Source organism: Pezoporus flaviventris, unplaced genomic scaffold, assembly GCF_033815535.1.
Source record: "Pezoporus flaviventris isolate CSIRO_AGI_PZ_B2104156 unplaced genomic scaffold, CSIRO_AGI_Pfla_v1 ptg000213l, whole genome shotgun sequence".
In the NCBI taxonomy this organism is placed as follows: domain Eukaryota; kingdom Metazoa; phylum Chordata; class Aves; order Psittaciformes; family Psittacidae; genus Pezoporus; species Pezoporus flaviventris.
The window spans coordinates 5,836,444-5,858,723 of record NW_026892761.1 but is presented as its reverse complement, the minus strand read 5'-3'; the positions used below and the strand labels follow the sequence as shown (position 1 = coordinate 5,858,723).

General features: G+C 37.6%; 1 protein-coding gene across 1 annotated transcript in view; it reads right to left on the bottom strand.

Annotated features, from left to right (window-relative positions):
- NCOA3 (nuclear receptor coactivator 3) overlaps positions 1-22,280 on the bottom strand; it is an 83,705-nt gene that overhangs the window by 14,959 nt on the left and 46,466 nt on the right. The window contains exons 3-13 of the mRNA XM_061441579.1: positions 17,092-17,167; positions 10,215-10,322; positions 7,733-7,905; positions 7,268-7,368; positions 6,167-6,341; positions 5,428-5,616; positions 5,074-5,175; positions 4,155-4,295; positions 2,871-3,018; positions 1,589-1,977; positions 310-1,190 (exon numbers count right to left, since the gene is read on the bottom strand). Of these exons, the coding sequence (XP_061297563.1) occupies positions 310-1,190; positions 1,589-1,977; positions 2,871-3,018; positions 4,155-4,295; positions 5,074-5,175; positions 5,428-5,616; positions 6,167-6,341; positions 7,268-7,368; positions 7,733-7,905; positions 10,215-10,312 (2,397 nt within the window). The 5' untranslated portion in view covers positions 10,313-10,322; positions 17,092-17,167. The remainder of the gene's footprint in view (positions 1-309; positions 1,191-1,588; positions 1,978-2,870; positions 3,019-4,154; positions 4,296-5,073; positions 5,176-5,427; positions 5,617-6,166; positions 6,342-7,267; positions 7,369-7,732; positions 7,906-10,214; positions 10,323-17,091; positions 17,168-22,280) is intronic.

Sequence of the window (22,280 nt, the reverse complement as noted above, 5' to 3'; positions counted from 1 at the left end):
TATTAAGCCATGAAAATAAACATGTGTTATGTGAAACAGCAGGTGTTAAGGATCTGATTTTAAAGAATAATTTGTAAATATATGCTACCTTAGTCATACAGTCCAGGGCTGACAGGGCACATTTGTTTATATATATACCCTGTGCTTTTTCAGTTACAATCAAACCAGAGTGTATAGTTTCACACCATTTGCACAGAACTTTCTTAGAAATGCTTACACACACTTAACTAAAGTGTTCTGTATTTATCCATTCACTGTAATAAGAAATTACTGGTTTGCTCGCTACCCTCATTTTACATTATACTGTACCTCCTCCACTGGTTCTGCTTTTATTTTTGTCTCTTTTTCTTGACTAGAAGTAGGAATTGTAGAACTACTGCATTGTCCCATTTTATTATCTACATTTTCTACTTTAGGCTTCAACTCCTTGGAAAGTGGATCTTTAACATCATCTTTATCTAACAGGTATCTTAGTAAAGCGTTGTTTTCCTTCTTCTTTGGGCTCAGTTGCTCCTGTTTGACAGTGCCTTCTCCACAGGGGCCTGTATTACTAGTATCATGATACGTGTCTTTACCAGTAGCTTCAGCTGTAATCTTGGCTACTTCTGCAGGAGAATTACCATTCTGCAACAGTTTATGCAAAATCCGATGCTTCTCCTGCAGGAGGGACGTATGCATGTTTGAGGAGGAAGACACCCCTCCAGATGTTGATGAAGAAACTCCTGAAGGACTGGTAACACTGGTAGAAGATTCTTTACAGTTTGAGTCTAAAGGGGAGTTTGATGCTGTAGAATGCCCTCTTTCCTCTGAGGAGCACGTGAGAAGCTGAAGCAGTTTTTTATGCCCTTTGCTTTCAGATGGTCCTCTTTGACTTTCAGATGCCTCCAGATTTCCCTCTTTACTATCTTTTTCACTAAGGAGATCCCTGCTGTTTGACTGGCAGATGGAACTTTCCACTTGGTTTTGTTCACAGTACAAACCAGAAGGGCTTTTGGAGTCCTGGGTGCTTGTTTTACTTTGCGGAGCTATGCTCATGTTTGGGGAATTATCCAATTTTGGACCCGGTGAAGACAACGTTGATAAAAGAGAATTTCCAACACCCTCACTAATGGCTTGAAGAGCACTAAGAGAACTGCTGGAGAAAGTGCTGGTGCCGGTGTTGCTGGCAGATCCCATTGGAGAGTGCATACCTGTATCACATGACAGAGATCAAACTTATCAGACTACAGTAATGTCTGTATCTGCGTTTCCTTTGGACTATGTACAACTGCCACACTGAGTTAATTATTGCCCAGAGAAGTTGTGGCTGCCCCATCCCTGGCAGTGTTCAAGGCCAGGCTGGACAGGGCTTTGAGCAACCCAGTCTTGTGGAAGGTGCCCCTGTCCATGGCAGGGAGTTGGAACTGGATGAGTTCTGAGGTCCCTTCCAACCCAAACCATTCCTTGATACTATGATTCTGAAATAATTTTTTAGCATTACATTAGTTATATAAGGTCATACAGAACTGTTAAAAAGGATGAAAGATAGAATTCAGATAAAACCAAGAAAGGGAGATTAATAAAAGAGATTATAGCAAAAATAAAATACCTGTAACTGGAGAAAATTGGTGTGAACTCATTTTTGGACTCCCTCGATTCCTAGGAGATATCATTAGGTTCTGTTGGTTGGAAGTTAAACCAGGACTACCATGTGGTGGGCTACTTATATTTAAGCCGTAACTGTTGTTCTGGTAAGCTGAGGACTGCAGTCCGGGTCCAGAGTTCCCAGGCACCATATTACCAGGGCCTCCATATCGAGTGTTGTTGAGCTGACCCACAGCACTGGGATCTCCCATACCATAGCTCCTGCTCTGCACTGGCATGCCTTGGCCAGGTGACATGTTCATAAGACCACCAACAGAATTCGTGTTTCCAGCCACAGGTGTTCTGACATTTTGGCCAACTGAATTAGGATTTGGCCGATATCCATTTTGTTCTCTGTAAGTTTAACAACATACCCAGAAACCCCAAGAAAACAAATTAAAACCGTATACAGAATCAAGTGCTACAAAGACAGAAAACATAATTAAACAATTTTACAAATATTTTTTCAAAAGACAAGTGAAGATTCAATATTCCACAGAAGCAGAACTAAGCCATGCCACTCACCACTCGTTTATTCATTACAGAAGTGCTTGGTCTTTTAGGTGATTTGGGTTACAAGTACACACAGTATCTCTTCAAAAGGCTTTCATCAACAGCCATTAGTCAGGTTTATCAATTTAAACATCTTCCTTCTACTCCCTTCCTGTGTCAAGGCATGACACCTTTCTACTGTGCACACTAATGATGCCTTAACCAATCTCAGCTACTCATTTTTCAGCATCTGGAGGCACTTTAATGCCAGAAGCAGACAGATTCTCTCCAGAGTGGCATTTCAATTATTCTTGCAATCAACAAGAACAGGTCACATGAAGTGCTATTTAAGGTACATTTAACTTTGAGTCATCAATGATGCATCTGAGGGGGTTCTGTTGTCTTTTTAATTGGTCTGCAATTAAAAAGAGTAAGATAAAGCATCTAACTGAGCATTTCTATTTTCAGTGTTTCACCATTATAAATGTTAACCCAAAAGAATAACAAATACATGACACAAGCTCTATGTAGGTACTGAGGCAAAACCTCTCTTTGACTGTGACTTTCTGCCACACAGTTAAGTTGGAGCGTCAGTATTAGGGTGACATTTATTTGTATGCTATGCAGCTCTGCTTCCCAAGTTACTCCCCCTCTGCTTGAATCTTAATCAGGTAAAATATTTTTGTATCTTCAAGGTCAGATACGTTTTAAAAAGCTATGATACTTAAACGACAAAGAGATAGCACTGATTTCACCTTTGAAGAAAGTGGGTAGAGACAAATCCATGGCGGTCGTTAGTTACAGGGTTTCGAAATAGTTTACTTTTTGTCTGTGCTGTCACTATAGTGCCATCTGCTAAAGAAAACCGATACAGCGGTGTTTCAGCATGACCTTGTGTGTAAGCTGCAAAGGAAATACACAAATAGGGTTCACATTTTAAAAAGCAATATTACTAATATGCACTCTGCAGACTGATTGACACAATCTTGTAAAGATATACTAAATAAGAAATAATTAACCAGACACACCCAAGATAGATACTCAGAAAAAGCAAGTATTCCATGTTTTCTCCTAAATTTGGAAAGACAAAAACAAACAAGATTATTTTGCTGTTGCAGTAAATTGTGCTCAGCATGCCCAGCACAAAAAGTTCTGCATTTGTTAACACACTCCCAATGCCAGTTTAGCAGGTTTCCATGGCTTCTCCTTGGGAAAGTATTTTCAAGTTTAAAAGTTTTGCTTTATTAAAAAAATGTGGAAAGTATTGCTTTTAATCTGAGCTCCAAATTTTGGATTAAATTAGGGTTTATTTAATCAGATAAATTGAAGAACCTCCAATGGAATGGAAACTCCACTTTCTGCCAGTATGAGTTTCTCTTTATTTAATATCCCCTCTACTTGAATTACTTTGTGAATCCTTCAAAAGTATCACAGATCAGAAAACTTTAAAAATATCATCTTTCTTACTGAAGACAGTGGCTGTACTTCACTTTATCTATGAAGGTTATCAAATTAGCATTACAAAATACATAACACTGGAACACAATGTATTTTGAACCCTTGCGTCTTAAATAAGAAAAAGGCTGTTATCATAGCCTTTAACACAACTGCTATCACTTTTGTGAGCTATCCTTTAACAAAAGTTAAAATGAATTAAAATCAAACTAATGTTAAACAAAAATACCAATTTAAAAGATAATTAAGGATTAGATGCTATTACAGAAGTATAGCTGTCACTCATTATTACATGTGGCTGTGGAAAAACAACTTGTTTCGGGCTCTCAGATTATGTATCTCATATTTTCCATGATAATTATCCGTAGAGACACGTTAGAAAAAAAAAAATAGCTTTCACCAGAATTCCTATTTCTCAAGAGGACATCCTCCCTCAGCTGGTAAATATGAGTCACAGAAATTAACACGAACAAAAATATGGAAAAAGAGAACACAGGCAGAATACAGCATTTTTGTTTTGCAGAAAAAAATGCAAGCACAGGGAGCAGCAGCAGTACAACCAAACACTCCAAACGGATCTTCACCTTCATGGTAGTGGCGTTTGTTTGACCAAGACTGTCCATCATTATGGCACAGGAACCTCTGAATACACCTACGGATTATATCTTCAAAGCCAGGTCTCATGGAAGACCGCAATGAGTTTGTATCAATGTTGACAAGTTTGCCTGTAACAGGAGAGAAAATACACACATTAAATTCCTTATGTCTACACCAATCCTTTTGTATGAATGTGGTATGTTTCAGAAGGCTCCAATTTCACCATTTTAATTGTTCATGAGCCAAACACCACATCTTGAATATGCAGAAGTTACACTTACAGATTACCTGCCATATGAGAATATGATGCTGCTTGTTAAAACATCAATATTCAAAGGGATTTAGAGTTAGAGGAAGTTACTCACCCACAGGTTAATGCCAGAGCTTTAGAAAACAGTAGCTTTAGTGTTTGGTTACAAGGCACCCAAAGGATGCATACAGTAAGATTTTCAAAAATCCTGACCAACTACATCCACAAATGAACATCAATAAACACTACCTGGCGTCTGAAAAAGCCCCATCTACAATATATTCTTTCACTGTAAACTGCATAAAACACTTTAAGCATTAACTCATGCGCTGTACAAAAATACAAGCATTCAGTTATGATTTAAAATATTTCTTATGTGTAAAGGAAAGCACAATGACAACCATTTCAAACACTGCCAGGCTAACACACAAGCAATGCTTTGTACTAAGCTGCCAAATAATAGCATGCTAGCACACAGACAGAAAATGTGTCCCACTGCAACACAGTATATTGCAAAAAAGAGTTGGGAGATCTCAGTCCAAATTCTGATAGTCACTACAGATACACAATTCATTGGCATACTTGATTTATTTAGAAAAAGAGCACACGGACAAAACCAGATGCCTTCCTACCTTCATCTTGGGTATATTTCTCACCTGAAAGATCATGTCTTGTAATAAAGCTCTCTGGATTTGTTGGAAACACCCTTTCTGCAGTTGTGATACGACGTGCCACACAAATCATACAGGACTGCAAATCTGTATTTAAAAAAGAATGTTTCTTCTTTCATTTCTCTCCTGGTTTATTCTATTAAAGCATCCAATAAAATAGCTGAAGTGTCCTTGATTGTTAAAATGGAAGTATAGGCAATCAGAACTGAAGCTTTTGCATTCTGTTCCTGCTTACATATAAATGGATTGCAGAAGCTACAGCTTTCATGACACAACAAATACCAAAAAGTTTCACTCAAAGATTTCTTTTGTGCACATTGATTCCATAAAATTTCCTACCTTCCCCCTCTTCCATCATAGCTCTTGGCTGAGATAAAGCAAAACACTGCATTGTTTCATATCTTTGACGTACGTCCTGGTGGCTGCCTATGTCTTCCAAAAGATCATGAGAGGTTTTCATCATCATTCGGCAATTGAAGGTATGACTCTTCTGTCTGGGTGTTTCATTGGTCCAAGCAACTCCATTAACTTCAAAGAACACAAAGAATTTATAAAGATTTTCAGATAAAATAATTTTATAACTGACTTTTCTTAATCTAGATACCTTGTTCCTAGATTAGAGAGATTAAAGACTATTTTAAGATGCTTTCTCAATATAACATCAGTGTAATACCTTGGTATAAAATAGGAGTATCAAGAAGAAAATAAAAAACCCTCTTCCCCTTAAATGACAATTTCAGTCCCTTGAAGAAGAGCTGAAAAGTCATTCACGTATTTACAAAACAAGCAGTTCCCTCAGCTAGTCTCGTGGCATTAGGAAATAGATTCCTTTCGTATCCTTGGTTTAAGTTACAGGTAAACAAATTGCAAAGGCTAAAGTACAGCATGAATTTCCAGCACATTTATTTCTGGCGGTATCCTGTAGTAAGACAACAGTAATATTTTTCAATATTAACATATTTTTGTAGTCAAATATTCTTAGTACAAGTTATTTGTTTTGAAAGGTTATCCATTATTTTTTCTCCTCCAGTTGTTTCCAAACAGCCTAGTAACAGTGTAGTAAGTCAACTTTTATTACCTGAAGATTTAGGCAAGTTTTTAAGAAAGTCCTTCCGGTCCTCTTCATGCAAGATACCATAGACACTTGTATTAACCAAATCTTCTTGTTTGTATTGCAGATACTGTGTGACGTTTTCTGACACAAATACTATATTCCCGTCTCGATTTACAACAAACAGGAAACCATCTAATGCCTAAATATTAACATGACAACACAACATATAAGACACACCATCTAATTCTGAACATCATTTAGTTTAGAAACATCAAGCTGCAATACATGCAATGCTTTCCAAGGGCTGAGCAGAAGTTCAATTTTTTTTTCTCTGAGGAAAATTGTGTCTGGTAAAGAATTACTTCAATATTAAAAATTAACTTGCTCATTCGTTATTCCTTTGAGCTCTTTCACAGTGATAACAAGCCTTCTTGTTTCATTCTTGCTTTATTTGAACACAAGATAATGGATCTTTAACAATATTTCAATAGCTGGCAAACTGAAACAGGAAGAAATTCAGTAGAAAGAAGTAGCGAGACATGAGCATGAAGGCATTTCCACCAGTGAGTGACGAGATAAGAGAAGAGAGTCTATGTAAAACAATTAAGTTTCAAAAGTGCTTTTTAATGGACATTGGGATTGGTTTTCTAGGCACAAAGAAAAGGTATCTGCTGTGTACCTTTTCTTACAGTTATTCTAATGTTATTTTAGTTGATGGCAGCATTTGTTTAAAACACGACATAATTTAGAAACACAAACTCCAATACACATCACAAACCTCTAGTCTTTGCAAATCCTCATAATACCTATCCCCCCCCAAAAAAGCAAAATACTCTTTAGTATTACTAAGCACTGCTTTAGTAGTAATTTGCTAATGATTGCTGGAGAAAGTAAAACACAAGAACATGAGAAGAAGCCAAATGCTCTTCTTCTCTTTCCTTCTACAGAGAATTTCAGCAACATTTAGAAAAAATTATAGCTTTTATTCCTGATGCTTCAGTCACAGTTCAGTATAGTAGTTGCATACTATTTATTTCTATAGGATTGCAGGCCTTACTGTAATATTTTCACCTGCCTTAAATATCTGTTTCCATGCAAATTTACTAGGGCCTAATTTGTACTTGCCTGTAATAACAGAGGTCCCAATGAATCCTTATCAATAACTCCTTGACCCGTAGAGGATACATCAGCTTTCTGAACATCATCATCATTAGAAACTGCTTTTCCTGAAACCCAAAAGACACATTTTTACTAAAGCAACATTTCACATGAAGAGTATTACAAGCCAGGTTCTAGAAAGCGTGTGAGTGAAGGCAACAACAAAAACACAACCACGAATGAGAGAGGAGGTCTCATATATTGTGAGTTGCTTAAGACTAGAAAAAAGTTTTAGAGCCAATATTCCCAATGAGAAAATGATGCTAAATACTTATTTAAACAGAAAATTATGTGAGACATAATAAAGGTCTGGTTTAAGTCAAAGTATGAAGATATTCTCAGTTACATGCTATGGTAAAATCACTACTGTTGCTTTAGAAAAGGAATCACAAGAAAGCTAATTATTTATTTTGGCTTAGAAGGGAATTGTACCTTGCTCTTTTATCTGTCGAATCTGTCTCACGGTTTCTTTTAAAATAGCACATTTGTCTGGTTTAACATTGAAATTGTCAATGTCACTCAGATTAGCAGATATGAGTTCAGCCAGTTCTTCAATGTATTTGCTTTCCTGCTCCCGCCGACGCTTCTCACTGCTGCAGGTCAGGCTAGGAACCAAAAACATCGTTTCATGTACTGACATACCAGCATATACAAAAGCTGCACTCACTCTGTAAACTTTAATATACTTTATGTAACACCTACCTACATAAGCTTAGGTAGTAGTCACTCTTCCAACCACCACAAATCTGAAGGGGAGGGGGGGGGAAGGAGGGGAGTGGGGGATTGGGGGGGGGGGGGTGTTTCAGGTTTTCTTTAAAGAATTTTAAGTACCAATTTATCATCAGGGGATGTGAGAAAAAGCTACTCATCCATAAAATCCCCTTGTGATCACTCTATCATCAAATTTCATGAAAACAGCAATTCCCTGTTCTAAAATTCTAACAGTCATACAGAAAGTGTATTTTAACCTTCAAAGTCACTTTAGATTTGTTTATAATTTATTAAATGAAATAGGATTTTAACATTCTTGGTTTGCTCATGAGATGACAAGATGACTACAGAAGGTGATGCCTCAGAGGTTTCTAGGCATCAGGTCAAAAATGCCATCTCAACATCCAAGAAAAGCAGGATCCCAGACAACCTAATGTTGCTGGATAAAGTCTCTCTGAAATCCATTTTCCTACATAGGTTAATGTGCTAAGTAAAGACACTATCTACAGCCTAAATCAACAGAGAGAACAGTGTCATACACAGACTATGCCAAGAGTAGGAGAAGAACAACTCAGGAGAAAGGAAAGGAGGCAAAAATGGGCACACTGAGGGAATCAAAAAAGAATTCATATTCTTTAAGAAGAAACCAAGTGAAAGAGTTAGGGGAGTATGGATGGACCAATACTGGAGAAAACAAATACATGACAAAGCAGGGGCTTGAACAACTGATAAAGCTTGCGAAGGGTGACAACCTGAAAACCAGAATTCCTGAATGGACAGACACTGGAGAAAGAGCAATTGGAATAAAGGGCATTCACAAAGAGACACTGGGATAACAGCGGGAGAATCTGAGGACCTCATACATGGTCTGTTGCATGATGGAGGTAATAAGCATGGGACAGTGAGGACATATATGAAGGGAGATATATGAGTACACATGACGCACGGTATTTGGTGAATCTGAAGACAAATTTAAGAGAGGTTAATACTCTGTGAGAACAAGAACATGAAACAGTAACATGTGGTGGAGAGCAATAAGGTTGAAGGGGGACAGAAAACCGAGTCCTTCAGATAACAATTTCTGACAGAGATGAGTGACGGTGTCAGGATTTAAGCCCAGCCAGTAACTCAGAACCACACAGCCACTTGCTCACTCCCCTCTTCTTTCCTCCTCCTCCCAGAGGAATGGGGAGGAGAATCAAAAGAGTGTAAATCCCACAGGTTAAGAACAGTCCAGTAACTAAGGTATAACACAAAACCACTACTACCACCAATAATAATAATGATAAGGGAAATAACAATGGGAGAGAATATAAAACTAATAGGGGAAAAGAAAAAGAAAACAATAAACGTAAGTGATGCACAATGCAATTGCTCACCACCCGCTGACCCAGCCAGACCCAAGCAGCAATCTCAGCTTTCTGGGTAACTCCCCCCAGTTTATATACTGGACATGACGTGCTGTGGTATGGAATACCCCTTTGGCTAGTTTGGGTCAGGTGTCCCGTCCCTGCTTCCTCCCAGTTTCCCCTCCTCCCTGGCAGAGCACAAGACTGAAAAAAGTCCTTGATCGGAGTAAGCATTACCTAGCAACAACTAAAAACATCGGCATGTTATCAGCACTGTTCTCAGACTAAAGTTGAAAACACAGCACTGCACCAGCTACTAAGAAGGAGAAAAATGACTGCTACTGCTGAACCCAGGACAGAGAGGCAGGAAGACAGCACAGAACTCCAAAATTTCAGAGGAACTTGGAAAGAACTAATCTGGAGAAATGGAAGTTAAAAAAAGCTCAAGCTACTGCGGTATGCTGTACTGACCACAAACCACCTGAACTGAGGGAACATGAAGTAAACTGGTAATTACTCAATCACCAGATAGAAGATTCTGCCTTTGACATTTCTGTGAAGCAAGAAGTTTTTCTTCTTTTGCCTTGCGACCACAACTTTGAACAGTGATTCCTTATATGCTCACCCTATCAGGATTTCCACAAGAGTCTAATTATAGAGCAGAGTTCAGTTTTGGCAGATCTATGCATACTAGTAAAGCTGTGTATGTTCACTACAGAAATTAGCCTAGAGCATTTTTCAGTTGAACAAATTAGTTGGAATTCATTCTAAATTGCAAAGAAAACCTGAAAATTACTTTTTAAAAACTTATTTTAAAAATTTAAAAAAAGAGAGAAAGATCTATATACACCTACCTTGCAGCTGGTGTATCACAAGGTAATTGCTTGCGCTTCCTTGACTCATTGGTCAAGCTATCCAAGGAGTTTTCTCCTAATCCACTCATCTTGACCATGCATCAGCAACTAAAGGCAATAAGATAAAAACTGTGAATGCATCTCTGAAAACACCAATTCCAAAGGCAGAGAACTTTCCTGAATAAGTTACTTAATCAGATTTATGAGCATTTTTACTGTAAACCCATAAACCTTTATACTATTGAAAATATTTGGTTACTATTTTTTAAAATTCCATTTTGCATTTTGCCAAAACAGAGGTTTTAAAAGGTTTGTATCAATGTAAGCAAAAATCAGTGCAAAAAAATGCATTCAATTTGATTCTGAGATGTTTACAATTTTGCTCCATCATACTGGGACCACTCTATAGCTCAAGCTCGTCTGAAAATAAAAACATTCTCAGTGTTTTAACATTTGTTTAGTTAACTTGAAAAGAAAGTGGTTCCTTAATATGTTATGCCAAAATGGAGTTAAATACTAAGGATGAAGCTAGACCCCATTAAAGAAAAGGCCAAGTGATACTCTTAAGGTAATGACAAATGGATGACCAGAACACTGAAAATAAGAGAAATGCTGAATAAAATTTCCTTTTTTGTATGCTCCCTTCTTCTCTTCGGGTGATCTAACCACTGCAGCTACAGCTCCTTGACATCCTTGGAAATAAATCAGGGGGCTTAAAGGATTTTCACACCTCGCTCAGCATAAAGCTGACAGATTACTGTTACCATCTCTGGCTCAACAGGTTACTACAGTCTTAACTTCATGTCTCTTGCTAAACCTTCTAAAACATTTTCCTAAAGCCTTGAGGACAAGGCAAGCAAAGACTTCAGAACTCTTTCAAATCTATTGCTTCTGCAGCAAAGATTGGGCCATAACCCAATAAAATAATAGGTTATTTGTGTTAAAGTCTAGGTATGTTAAACAAGCCTGGGGGATGATATATTCATAACCCTGATCTCCACTCACTCTCAAGAAGAAAAAGGAACACAACCACAGAGGCAACAGCTATACCAGATCCTGCTATGCTGCAATCAACAACATGCTGAGGGAGGAAAACAACTTTGTAATGGATTTATGCTATTTATATAGCCAGAGTATTTTAGAACATAATCAGAAACAAAATGATCTAATAATTTGTATTTGGTTTTCTGTACCAAAGTGACAAGACACACCTGGGCAGCCAGAAGCTTAGCATTATTTCATCTTTTCAACAGAAATTGCCAAGTTAAATGTAAATTTCGTTTGCCCTGTTTAGGCAGGGATGCAGCCTAGTCCAGCCTGCAGTTCTTTACCACATACAGCAATAGCAGTAACTGATACTAAGCATTCAGGCAAGACAGTTACAAATTTTAACTGGGGAGAAACTTTTCCATAACATATAACCCAGGTACTAATACATCTTTTGGGGAAAAAAAAAGAGCTCTTTATGGATCTCCACCATTACTACAGCTATTCAAAAAAGAAAAATCCCTTGAAGTTGCTGAACACATACCACAAGGACAAAGAACTGACAGACACACTTTCACCTAAATGAAGTTTACATTAAGATATTAGAGGCTGGTCGCCAACTGACTCAAAGCATGTCTGCAGAACAGGACCTGGCCACCCTGGTGAACAAGAACTTAGTTCAACTGAAGTCAGCAGTGTGCCTTTGCAGCAAAGAAAACCAACCCTTAGGAAGGCACCTAACCAACTGCTTCCAGGACAAGACATCTGAAGAAGAGAAGTGTGTGTGTTATTTCTGATGTACTAACCTTGACTGACTGGATTATTTTGCTTACTGGCTTTTTATGACAAAAAATGTAATACTGCTCGAGTTCTTTCTGAAGTCTAAACTGAAAGGGCAAAGACACACAAGAACATATTTGCATGAAGCAGCATGGGAGCTGCTTGCAATAGCTGATGCTGTTACTGCAGGGTGTCTGCAGGTGGGGAATTTAAAAGGCCATTCTTACAGCAGTACAACCTTTGAAAGCTAGACAGGACAGAGGAGTGCTGCCGCACTGAGGAGTACACATTGGATTACCCTGGCACGTGTACAAAGCTCAGAAGTAAAATGGCATCTCTTTAAAGCACGAGCTCTCTCTGCAGCTAAGCAAATGTTACAATACTTGACATAAAATTGTATTTATAACCAGTCCTCACCAAACTGACAGACATCAGGAGAGGAAAGATAATATACTTTGTACATCACAATAAAATTAAAAACAATAGTGAAACATAACCTTGCATTTGAAATAAACAATTCCAAAAGATGCCCAACTCTGTAACTGAAGTCAGGGACTGCACAGTCATAGATGAGAAATTTGGTTTGTACCTAAATATTTGATACAAAACCTGGATGCCATGGAGGGATTATACAAAACCCAACATACAGAGAGACCATATATACCTCCAGGGGAAAACCTCTCGAATACATTTACAGCAGCTCACCTTACGTGAGGATCAAGAAAAATACATTGTTATGCCACTAGATGACAGTGTCGCACTGAGCAACTGCGGAGATAGCATTTTTTTACAATTAAGCAGCGGAATGAAAAACTACTCATCTGAACAAATAAGCAGTTCCAAAACCAGATAACACAAACAGGCTATGATCATGCGAAAAGCAGCTGATTATCTGAAGCTCGCAGAACATATGACTCATAAGGTCTGTGCCTACAGAGCTCGTAGCTAAGGCTGAGTCCTGGAGTCATTCTGTAGGTGACACACGCACACTCCAGGACTGGTGCCTCCCTCCCTGGAACTGCATTCACAGGCAGAGCACAGAGCTGCAGGGTTAAGAGCCACTGCGGAAAAAGAAAGGAAGAGCTTAAAATATAAGGCTTAAGGATAGCTCAGGAAGGGTGTGGGCACACCAAGTACGTCAGAAGCCAGGAGTAAATTCTATTTAAGAGAAGGAAAGATTTAAAATACATTAAATAGTTGAAAATTTGAGCTAGGAGACAGACATTTCAATGGAATGTAATTACACAGGTAACAGGGCTACAGTAAATGATTTAGAATGAAATGTCATTGCTGATTTAACATCCACCTCTACTGACAGATAACTCACAATATGATTAAATAGAAAACCAAAAATGACTATGTTTTGTCTCAGAGATATGATACCTATCAGAGAATGCAACTCTGCTTCTATTTAAGAAAATCTTGCAATGCCTAAATATAGAAGCTTGGAGAAGGAAGGAAAAATTAGGTAATATGTGTAGGCTGTTTCCCTACTATTACACCCAAATAACTTGTGATAGTTTATTCACGCCTGAAGCCGCAGAGTCCCTGTACATGTATTTTCCTTTCCCTAAGAGTATCATTACAGCCTGGGCAGGGATGTAGTGCCTAGAACAACTCTCTAACTGTTTAGCTAAGGAAATTACAGAAGCTGCTTCCCCATACAGATGGATTTACAGTACAAATTGTTAACAGTCAAACTAATCTCCCTCCTACAAGAAATATTCACAAAAGAAGCTATTATTCAGTGAGTTAATAATGAAAGAAATCACCAGTTAGAAAGTACCAGGTGTTACATTTATTCATTCAATATAAACCTATAATTTCTAGTGAGCTAAAAAGTTTTTCCAAAAAGAAATCTATTTTGGGGGTATTTTCATAGAATCAGAGTGGTTTGTATTGGAAGGGACCTTAAAGCTCACTCAGTTCCAACCCCCACCAAGGGCAGGGACACCTTCCACTAGAGCAGGTTGCTCCAAGCCCCTGTGTCCAACCTGGCCTTGAGCACTGTCAGGGATGGGGCAGCCACAGCTTCTCTGGGCACCCTGTGCAGGCACCTCAGCACCCTCACAGGGAAGAGCTTCTGCCTAAGAGCTCAACTCAATCTCCCCTCTGGCAGGTTAAAGCCATTCCCCTTGGCCGGTCCCTACAGGCCCTTGTAAAAAGTCCCTCTTCAGATTTTCTTGTTGGCCCCTTTAGGCAGTGGAAGCTACTCTAAGGTCTCCCCTGAGCCTTCTCCAGGCTGAACAAGCCTAGCTCTCTCAGCCAGTCTCTGTCAGAGAGGTGCTCCAGCACTTCGAGCATCATTTTCCTGAAGCTAATCATTATTTCAGAAGACAGCTCTAAATTCCTGCTTTCTAAAGTTTAAACTTTCATGCACTTTTACTACTAGAGGCAAAAAAGTTCAATACAGCCATCTTTGTAAACTTACTTTCTGAGCTAAGAGGAAATTGCATTATTTCTGGCTCAATGAACCTATAATGCTGACTCCTCTGCTAGTTACACTGCAAAGTATTACCTACCTAAGCAAAGCATTTTTTGAAGAAAAGAATTACACAGTGAAATTTTATCTACTGTATAATTAAAATACACCCAAAACCTAGCTGAATTTGCCTCAATAACTCAATTATTACATAAAGCCAGCCAAATATAAGAAATTCTGTTAAATTTTAAATAATTATGATAACAGTGAGTATTATGAGCCTGTCAATATGCACTACTATGTATTTTTTAATTAATTTGTATACAAGTACTTGCTTGAATGCAGAAAGCTACAGCAGATTGATTGCATACAACGATGAAGAAATGCTGAATAGAAATTCTATCCAGTGATAAACAACTAGATTTATGGAAAATTGATGTGTTCCTACTTTATATCATTTATAGAGAGAATTTCTTGGGACTGCCAAATTTTAAGGCCAGGTAGGGAACAGTACTGTAAATGTCTGCTAGTCTGATGACATCAGCATGAGCAGCTAATTTTAATTTCTAAATTAAACTGTCCATGTTGCTCCACTGTTCTGGAATCCCTGGTTATTTTCACCAAGCAGTTAATAAAATAAAAGCATTTTATGCTACATTCCACTTAGCTATTGAAGAGATGACACAAAGCCACACTATGGTTTTGCAAAAGTTATTTGAAAAACAAAGTCCTACCTCTTGCCAAATAACTTAGACAGATATACATCTGTATGAAATAGTGAATCTTAAAGTTGAACAGAAGCAAATACGTCCAGAGCCCTCCAGAGTTCATACTCAACGCAAGTTTGAGAACCAAGATAATGTAAAACATGGTTCAAAGTTCCAGACTTTTATGATTAGTTGCCAACACTACGTACTAGTTTCTGCATTACTACTTGAGTTCATATATAACCCAAATTTTTCAAACTTTCTCACTTATCAAAAATGGGAAACAAGAGAACAAAAAATAACAAAGACCTTTTTGCTCATCAGTACGTGCATTGAAAAAACATTTGTAATTATTAATAAGGTGCACATCTACATCCTTTGCACTATAATACTGTTCACAGGTCAGGGCTACTCATTTTTAGTGAAAAATATAGATGAATTGTTAAAAAGGTACCAGGTTTTGCACACGAAACAAGTTCTAGTAATTATTGTGACAATACATGTATGGCCTTCCAAACAAAGACCTAGAATTTAAAAGAATGATCAGCGTTTAGGACTAGTATTTTGCAACCTGTCAGTGTTTTGATATTTTGACAGGCTAAAAATAAATAAATAAAATTAGCTTCTACAGTTCCATCCTGGACTACCAAGAAAAGGATGTATATGCTGACAGTAGAGTAGGTCTGAAATTGGGAAAGCTCCTAAACCATTTCCTAGACAGCACTCAAGTAAAAAGGACATTGAGAAATACTAAGCACAGTAAGCAAAAAGTTTTAGCTTGGTATTATAGTTTCTTCCCTGGTCCTACCTCATCCTCTCACTAACTGGAAAGCTACTAACTTAACAGCACCCACTGGACCACTTTGTGGTTCTTCATCTTTCAAAGCACTGGTTTTCTTCTCAAACTCAAGCATTATCCCTTTGTGCCTGTGTTCTCACTAGCTGCAGCTGAAAGACCTATTCACCAAACAGGACATGACAACTGGGAAGAGTTTGTCCTAACAGGGGCCCAAAAATACAGACAACTGGATGCTTAAGACTTAGTTTTTATGTTTGTTTAGCTACAATTGTTGACCACACACACACAAAAACCCAACCCCCCCAAAGCACAGCTATACAATACTAATTTAAAACATATCCAAACTATTTGGAGAAAAAAAGAAGTATTATTTCCATAAAAACAGTTTTAGTACTTCTTTGGTCCCATGAAGCCATCAACTTTTTCCTATACCAAACACATGTACTTGTATCTTGCATGCTTGGAAGCTCATCTGTCTAAGCTGATTTCCTGTTTGAAAAACTTGCTAGGGAAAAAGCATAAGCTGGTTCTTAGTGTTCCGCAGAATAAACCAATTATGAAGAATTCAATCAAAGCAGTCCTTTCCAATGAGTCATGAGGATGGTCTGGATTTTTTTTTTTAATTGTATGTAATGTCAAAATACTAAATATAACCCTGCTTTCTAAAAACCAGGAGATGAGTCACAATTTTTTACGATGCAAACTCTAATGGAATAGCTGGTTTATGCTAAGAGAAGCCCCAAATATTTAAATTTCACTTGACATAAATAAAACTAGAGGAAATTCCATTCAGCAATTCTGTGTTCTTAATGAAAACTTGTTATTTCAAACTTACATTTCCCTCAAATACACATATGTAGGAAGTATAAAAGCTTTCCAGTGAAACTTCTGATTCACAATATTCTTGGAACTGTGCAAAGATTCTAATTGTTACAAGTCTGACAACAGACACAACTGATGTTCCCAGTTACACAGACAGGATTCAGCAAGAAAAACTTAGAAAACTCACTTTATGACAGTAGGGAAGCAAAGGGGTGGTGGGGAGGGTGATTTCCTTTTTTCCTCTTTTTTAAGAACATGCCTCATATACTTGCATGTACAATTTGTAAATTATAACTCTAAAAACGATAATGTAATAACTATCCAGGTACATAGAGGTCAATAACAAAATCAGTCACTTACTTGGCCTTAGCAAACTTTCAAGCACAGCTTATTTTTCAGAGGACCTTCAGAATCAGAAGTCATTTTAAGTCACATCCTGAAAAACAAAAAAATGGCTTTATTAAAAAAGAAAAAAAGCTTGCTTGAATTTTTACATCTAATGTTAATAAACTTGCCAAAAAAGTAAGCACTCAATAGTGATCTATTTTAATGCCAAATGACTTTAAAACTCGCAATCACTGCAACTAACTGTCATCTCTGCTATCTGCTAAACAGCTCAAAAGTCTTAATACCACAAATGTCACAGGTAAGCTGGATCTCCTCTCACAACTAAATGTATTTAAACAATTTTTTTTTTAACTTTGGAAGAAATAATGAAAACTGCTGTACATGGTTGATTTTAGTAAATTTTAAGTCTTAATATAAAAGCTGCAGCCCCAAATTAATTTTTTGTAAAATTATGACTGGCATGTAAAACTTCAGTGCGTAGCCACTATGTCAGCCTGTGCACACTGCCTGGTACATAACTATCACCTGAGAATAGCAAACTGATTTCAGAGCTATGAACACTCAGGTTTCTGTGTGCAATTGTAGGAATGATTAATCCACATTATCATGCATTTTATACAAGGTATGATTAAGTGTACTAATTAGTGGGATTCTGGGTCTCTATAGAGAATTACAGTAACTTAGGAAAAGTTTTAAACAACAGCTGTGTGATTGAATTGATTTACTGAAAACTGCTTAAAGCACTACGTAAAGCAGGGGCTGTTGAAGCCAATTAGAAAAATAAATTGCTCTTGGGAATTATTTATGAGCCATTCACATGTAAGCACACACCATAGTCCTATCCAAAATCAAGAGTTTCCAAATTGATACTTTTACCCAGACTACTTAATAGGTAATCACCAGCAGGCAGGTAAATGAGTTTTATTCAAGTACCACATTTCTTAAGAAATTAAACCGAAGCTTTTTGTATCAACTGGTTGCATGTGCATTCATCTGCTGGTTTAACCATTCCTCTGACAATACTGATTGTAGCTTTATTTATACCAACTGGAATTACCAATTAGAAGGTTGATTGACAATGTGGTCACGTAAAAGTAAGCATCAAGAGTAAATTGTCTCCTAATTAAAGACTTCTGTAACACCATTTTATGCTAAATCAACCTCTGCTGATCATGGAAACCAGAACAAAAGCACACACAAGGAAAAATAGAAGGGAAAAAAAAAGAATGATTGATTTTAGCCATATTATGATGCAATATCAGAAACATTTGGATATCACAGAAAATGAAATTCTTCAGCTGTTTGTTTCTGCAAAAATGCTAAACCAGACTTACACTACACTCAGTGATAGCTTCCTATCTAGCTATGGTCTCATAGCCAAACAACGGCTATTTTCCGAGATCTCCACTGGACAGAATTTATTAAACAAAAAGGTTATAAATCACGTTCACCGTCTCATGTGCAAGCTTTTTCATCAAATTTCTACAACAGCTTGGTAAACTGGATAAACAAAAGCCATTAAAGAGAATCACAAATGGATCTCACTGAGAAGTTGATCCAAGGAGGAGAAATTAACATCACAAAATCTCTTAAAGGTGGAAGATTCAAAACCCACAAGTATCAAAAGGATTCTGTATGACTGGACATGCAAGGGTAAAGAGAAGAACCCTGAAAATGTGTTAAATTGAAGACCACATAAAAACCTTGACACTGTATAAATTAGCTTTAGAATATTCCCTTCATATTCCTCTCAAATAAATATTAATTCAATGGATGTCAATATATGAGCTGTTTAAACAGATGGAATACAACTTCCCAAAGAAGTACTGCAGTAAAGTAACTAAAAGCTAACCTTCTGAACAATCTGAAGGCTCCTAATGGGTTAGAAAAGGGTTAGCAAAGGCACCTAGAGTAGCATTTCACTCATCTGGTCCGGACAAATGCTGCAGAGCCCCATCCTATGAGAACTGTCAATTTGCAGGGCAACCCAGACAGACACTCTGAATTGTGTTTCACAGAGCAGGATGAAATTAAACCAACCTGAAGGAGAGATGAAAACCTTACCAGCAAGCCATAAAGTTAAGACAAAATACAATACAGCAAAATTTTGCCATATATCAAAAGTAAATTTGACCTCAAGTTACTACCACTATAAATAAAACAGGTTATTAAAATTTTATAATCTAAGAAGTCATTACATTGCTATCATCTACTGGCAGAGGTTGTCCAGAGAAGCTGATGACTTTCCCATGCCTGGCAGTGTTCAAGGCCAGGTTGGACAGGGCTTGGAGCAACCTGGTCTAGAGGAAGGTGTCCCAGCCCATGGCAGGAGGTTGGAACTGAATGAGCTTTAAGATCCCTTCCAACCCAAACCATTATATGACTTAAATGAAAAAATAAAATACATCCCTCTTTTTCAATACTACTTGGGCTTTTCTTGCTGATGAAAGCCATATCTTTTACGTACTGGAAATTGACCACTCAACTCGGTTATCCCTACTCTAAACCTACTACATGCCTCCCGAGTACAGAGGTAACAGCCAACTCCTTAACCTTTTTAATACATAAAATATTTTACTTCAACATTGTTTCTGTTCTTATTCACATTAATTAGTTTAGGTTATTACAGTGTCTATTAGAGTATCAGAGTGATATTAGAGCATCAAAGCACAGTCATGTACCAAGTGATTGCCAGTCTCGGTATTCTTCTAAAAGCTCAGCATCTGGTGCTGTAGGAGCAGCTTCTCCCTCAGCTCTCACTACCCCAGTACCACTTTCAACATGTGAACATACTATTTCGTGTCTAAAACCTGCACAACCAAAAAAGCACGAGTGCTCAAACAAAAACATTGTTTGATCGGTTTTCGTCTCAATAAGCTCAACATAGTGACCTTCAACTTATTTCCCCACCTTCAGAATGAGCTACAGAGATACTCAGTTTACACCAAAGAGAAACTGGGCATCCAGCAGAGCCTGGCTACCAAATTTAATTTTCATTATTACACACAGTCCAGTTTTCAATTCAATTTTTAAAACACATACAAGAAGGAACATTACATTAGAGCGTGGATGGGATAGCTAAGTGACAAGGCATATTATTGCCTGTGGCACAGACAACAACAACAATATAACAGAGCTAAGGCTGCACCGGTTAAAAATATACATATTTTATATTCATAGTCAAATGTGCCAGATATGGCAAACACAATGGTTACTTTTTGAAAGAAGATATGACAAGGACAGTCTCTGTAATCCTCTTTAAATGTTTCAGAAGTAATTAATGAGCCTGTTTAAGAAAGAAATCAAATACACTTCCAACTACAGTACATAAAAACAACATATTTTTAAACCTCTGGCAGAGGGAAAAATTGCGGCAGATAAAATGCCAATGAACTTTAACTACAGCTTTGTGAATCTGAAAGTACAGACTACTGAAACAGCTAAAGAGACTCAAGTACACTGAGTTAACAGAGGTTTTGGCATACTGTAACTATTTTGTACTGGAAAGTCTTATCATTTAAGATTAAAGCAGCTATACTTACATTATGAAGCAAACAGCAAATTATACTGATACATCACTATCCTAATCTAGCGCTTCCATCAGTACAATAACTAAAAGTACTCTTCCAAAATATACGTGTTTGATCATTCTCTGCTCTTTTTTTCCCCACCCCGTCAGCCAAAAAGGTCATTTAGGAGATAATAAATAACTGCCTCGGAGCCTTCACTGAGTCAGGCCTGTTAGTTAAAAATAAAAAAATTAAACCTCTCGCAGCCAGTGAAGCACACACCTTGTTGCAACATGTTAAATAATCTTAACTCAGCACACATCCTTTTTGTATTAAACCTTCTGTCTTAGGGAGACTATAATTCTTCGAGCCTTGTCAGGTTTCATTTACCAATTCCCCTGCAGTGTTTAGTAAGCACTATGCACTCCTGAGCTATTTTTCAGACATGACAATTAACTTGAGCCTTGTTCACTTTGCATATATTAATATGACAGGACTCTTTCAGTTAAAGGATGGTCAGAGGCACACACTCAGAGTGCGTCTCCTGTTCCTCTGATAAATAATGTGTGTGCTCTATTTCTGAAGTATCGTTACTTGTTTCCTATACATCCCTGCTTCTAGTCACAGCAGTAGATACAGGACCCTGCTATAATAAATAAAACGAAAGAGAAAAGGGGGGCTCCCTAGTCTCTATGCTTACACCTCCACCATGTACTGCTGAACACTTGTAAAAGTTTCTTACCCATCAGCTTCCGCACCAAGCCCTGTGGTGAAGTGGTTTCTGCATCTCATCACAGGTCCAAAGACACATGAGCCACATTTTAGACTCAGAACAACTGCTGCCCTCGTAACTCAGCTGTGAAAAGCCAACTTCTTTGGCTAGACATGTCTGTCAGGATACAGCTCTTGTAAGTGAAAGGCAACTGGGCATGATGCAGCCACACCACCTACTTGAATGAGGCTGGCAGCAAGAATTTGCATGCTTGAAAACAGCAGGCCAAAATAATACTGAAGAGGGCTTCAATCTTAATTTATTTCCAAGCCACTGTACTGGAAGAGGTAATCTGGTCTTTCAATATTGCTGCTAGCATCAGCTGAGTGGTTTTAGAATATATTTAGAATGTTTTTAACATAGGTAAATCCTCATAGACTTGTATTGGAAGAGTTAGTAACAACAGTTACTTAAAAAATAATTTAAGATTCAATAAATGCATATAGAAAGAAAAGAAATCCTGAGCTCAAATACGACAAAGAAAGAAATAGGATGGGATGTCTGGGCTACCATAATGGGATTTGGTAACTACTGAACCGGTAAGAAAGCACAGGCTACCACCATTCTTTTTCTGGACCTCCAGACATTTAACAGCAGAAGATAGGCAAATTAGCAGTTGACTCAAATACACGTCTATTTAGGTGTTATATTAATATTTAATGCAGTTCTAAAAGTAGAAAACGCTTCTTCACACCATCCTTTCAAGAAACAGTGGGTACTATGGGAAGAGACTCTACTTGTGAACAGTGCACAAACCTCTCCGCTATTACTAACAGCAATTAAATTCTAAAGAAAAAAATAAAAATGGATATTTATATGTGTTCCATTTGCAAGACAAAATACCCCTGCCAGAACTCACAAGAGAATATCAACATCATTGTAGAATCACTTTCCAGCTCTATACACAACTAATACATAAG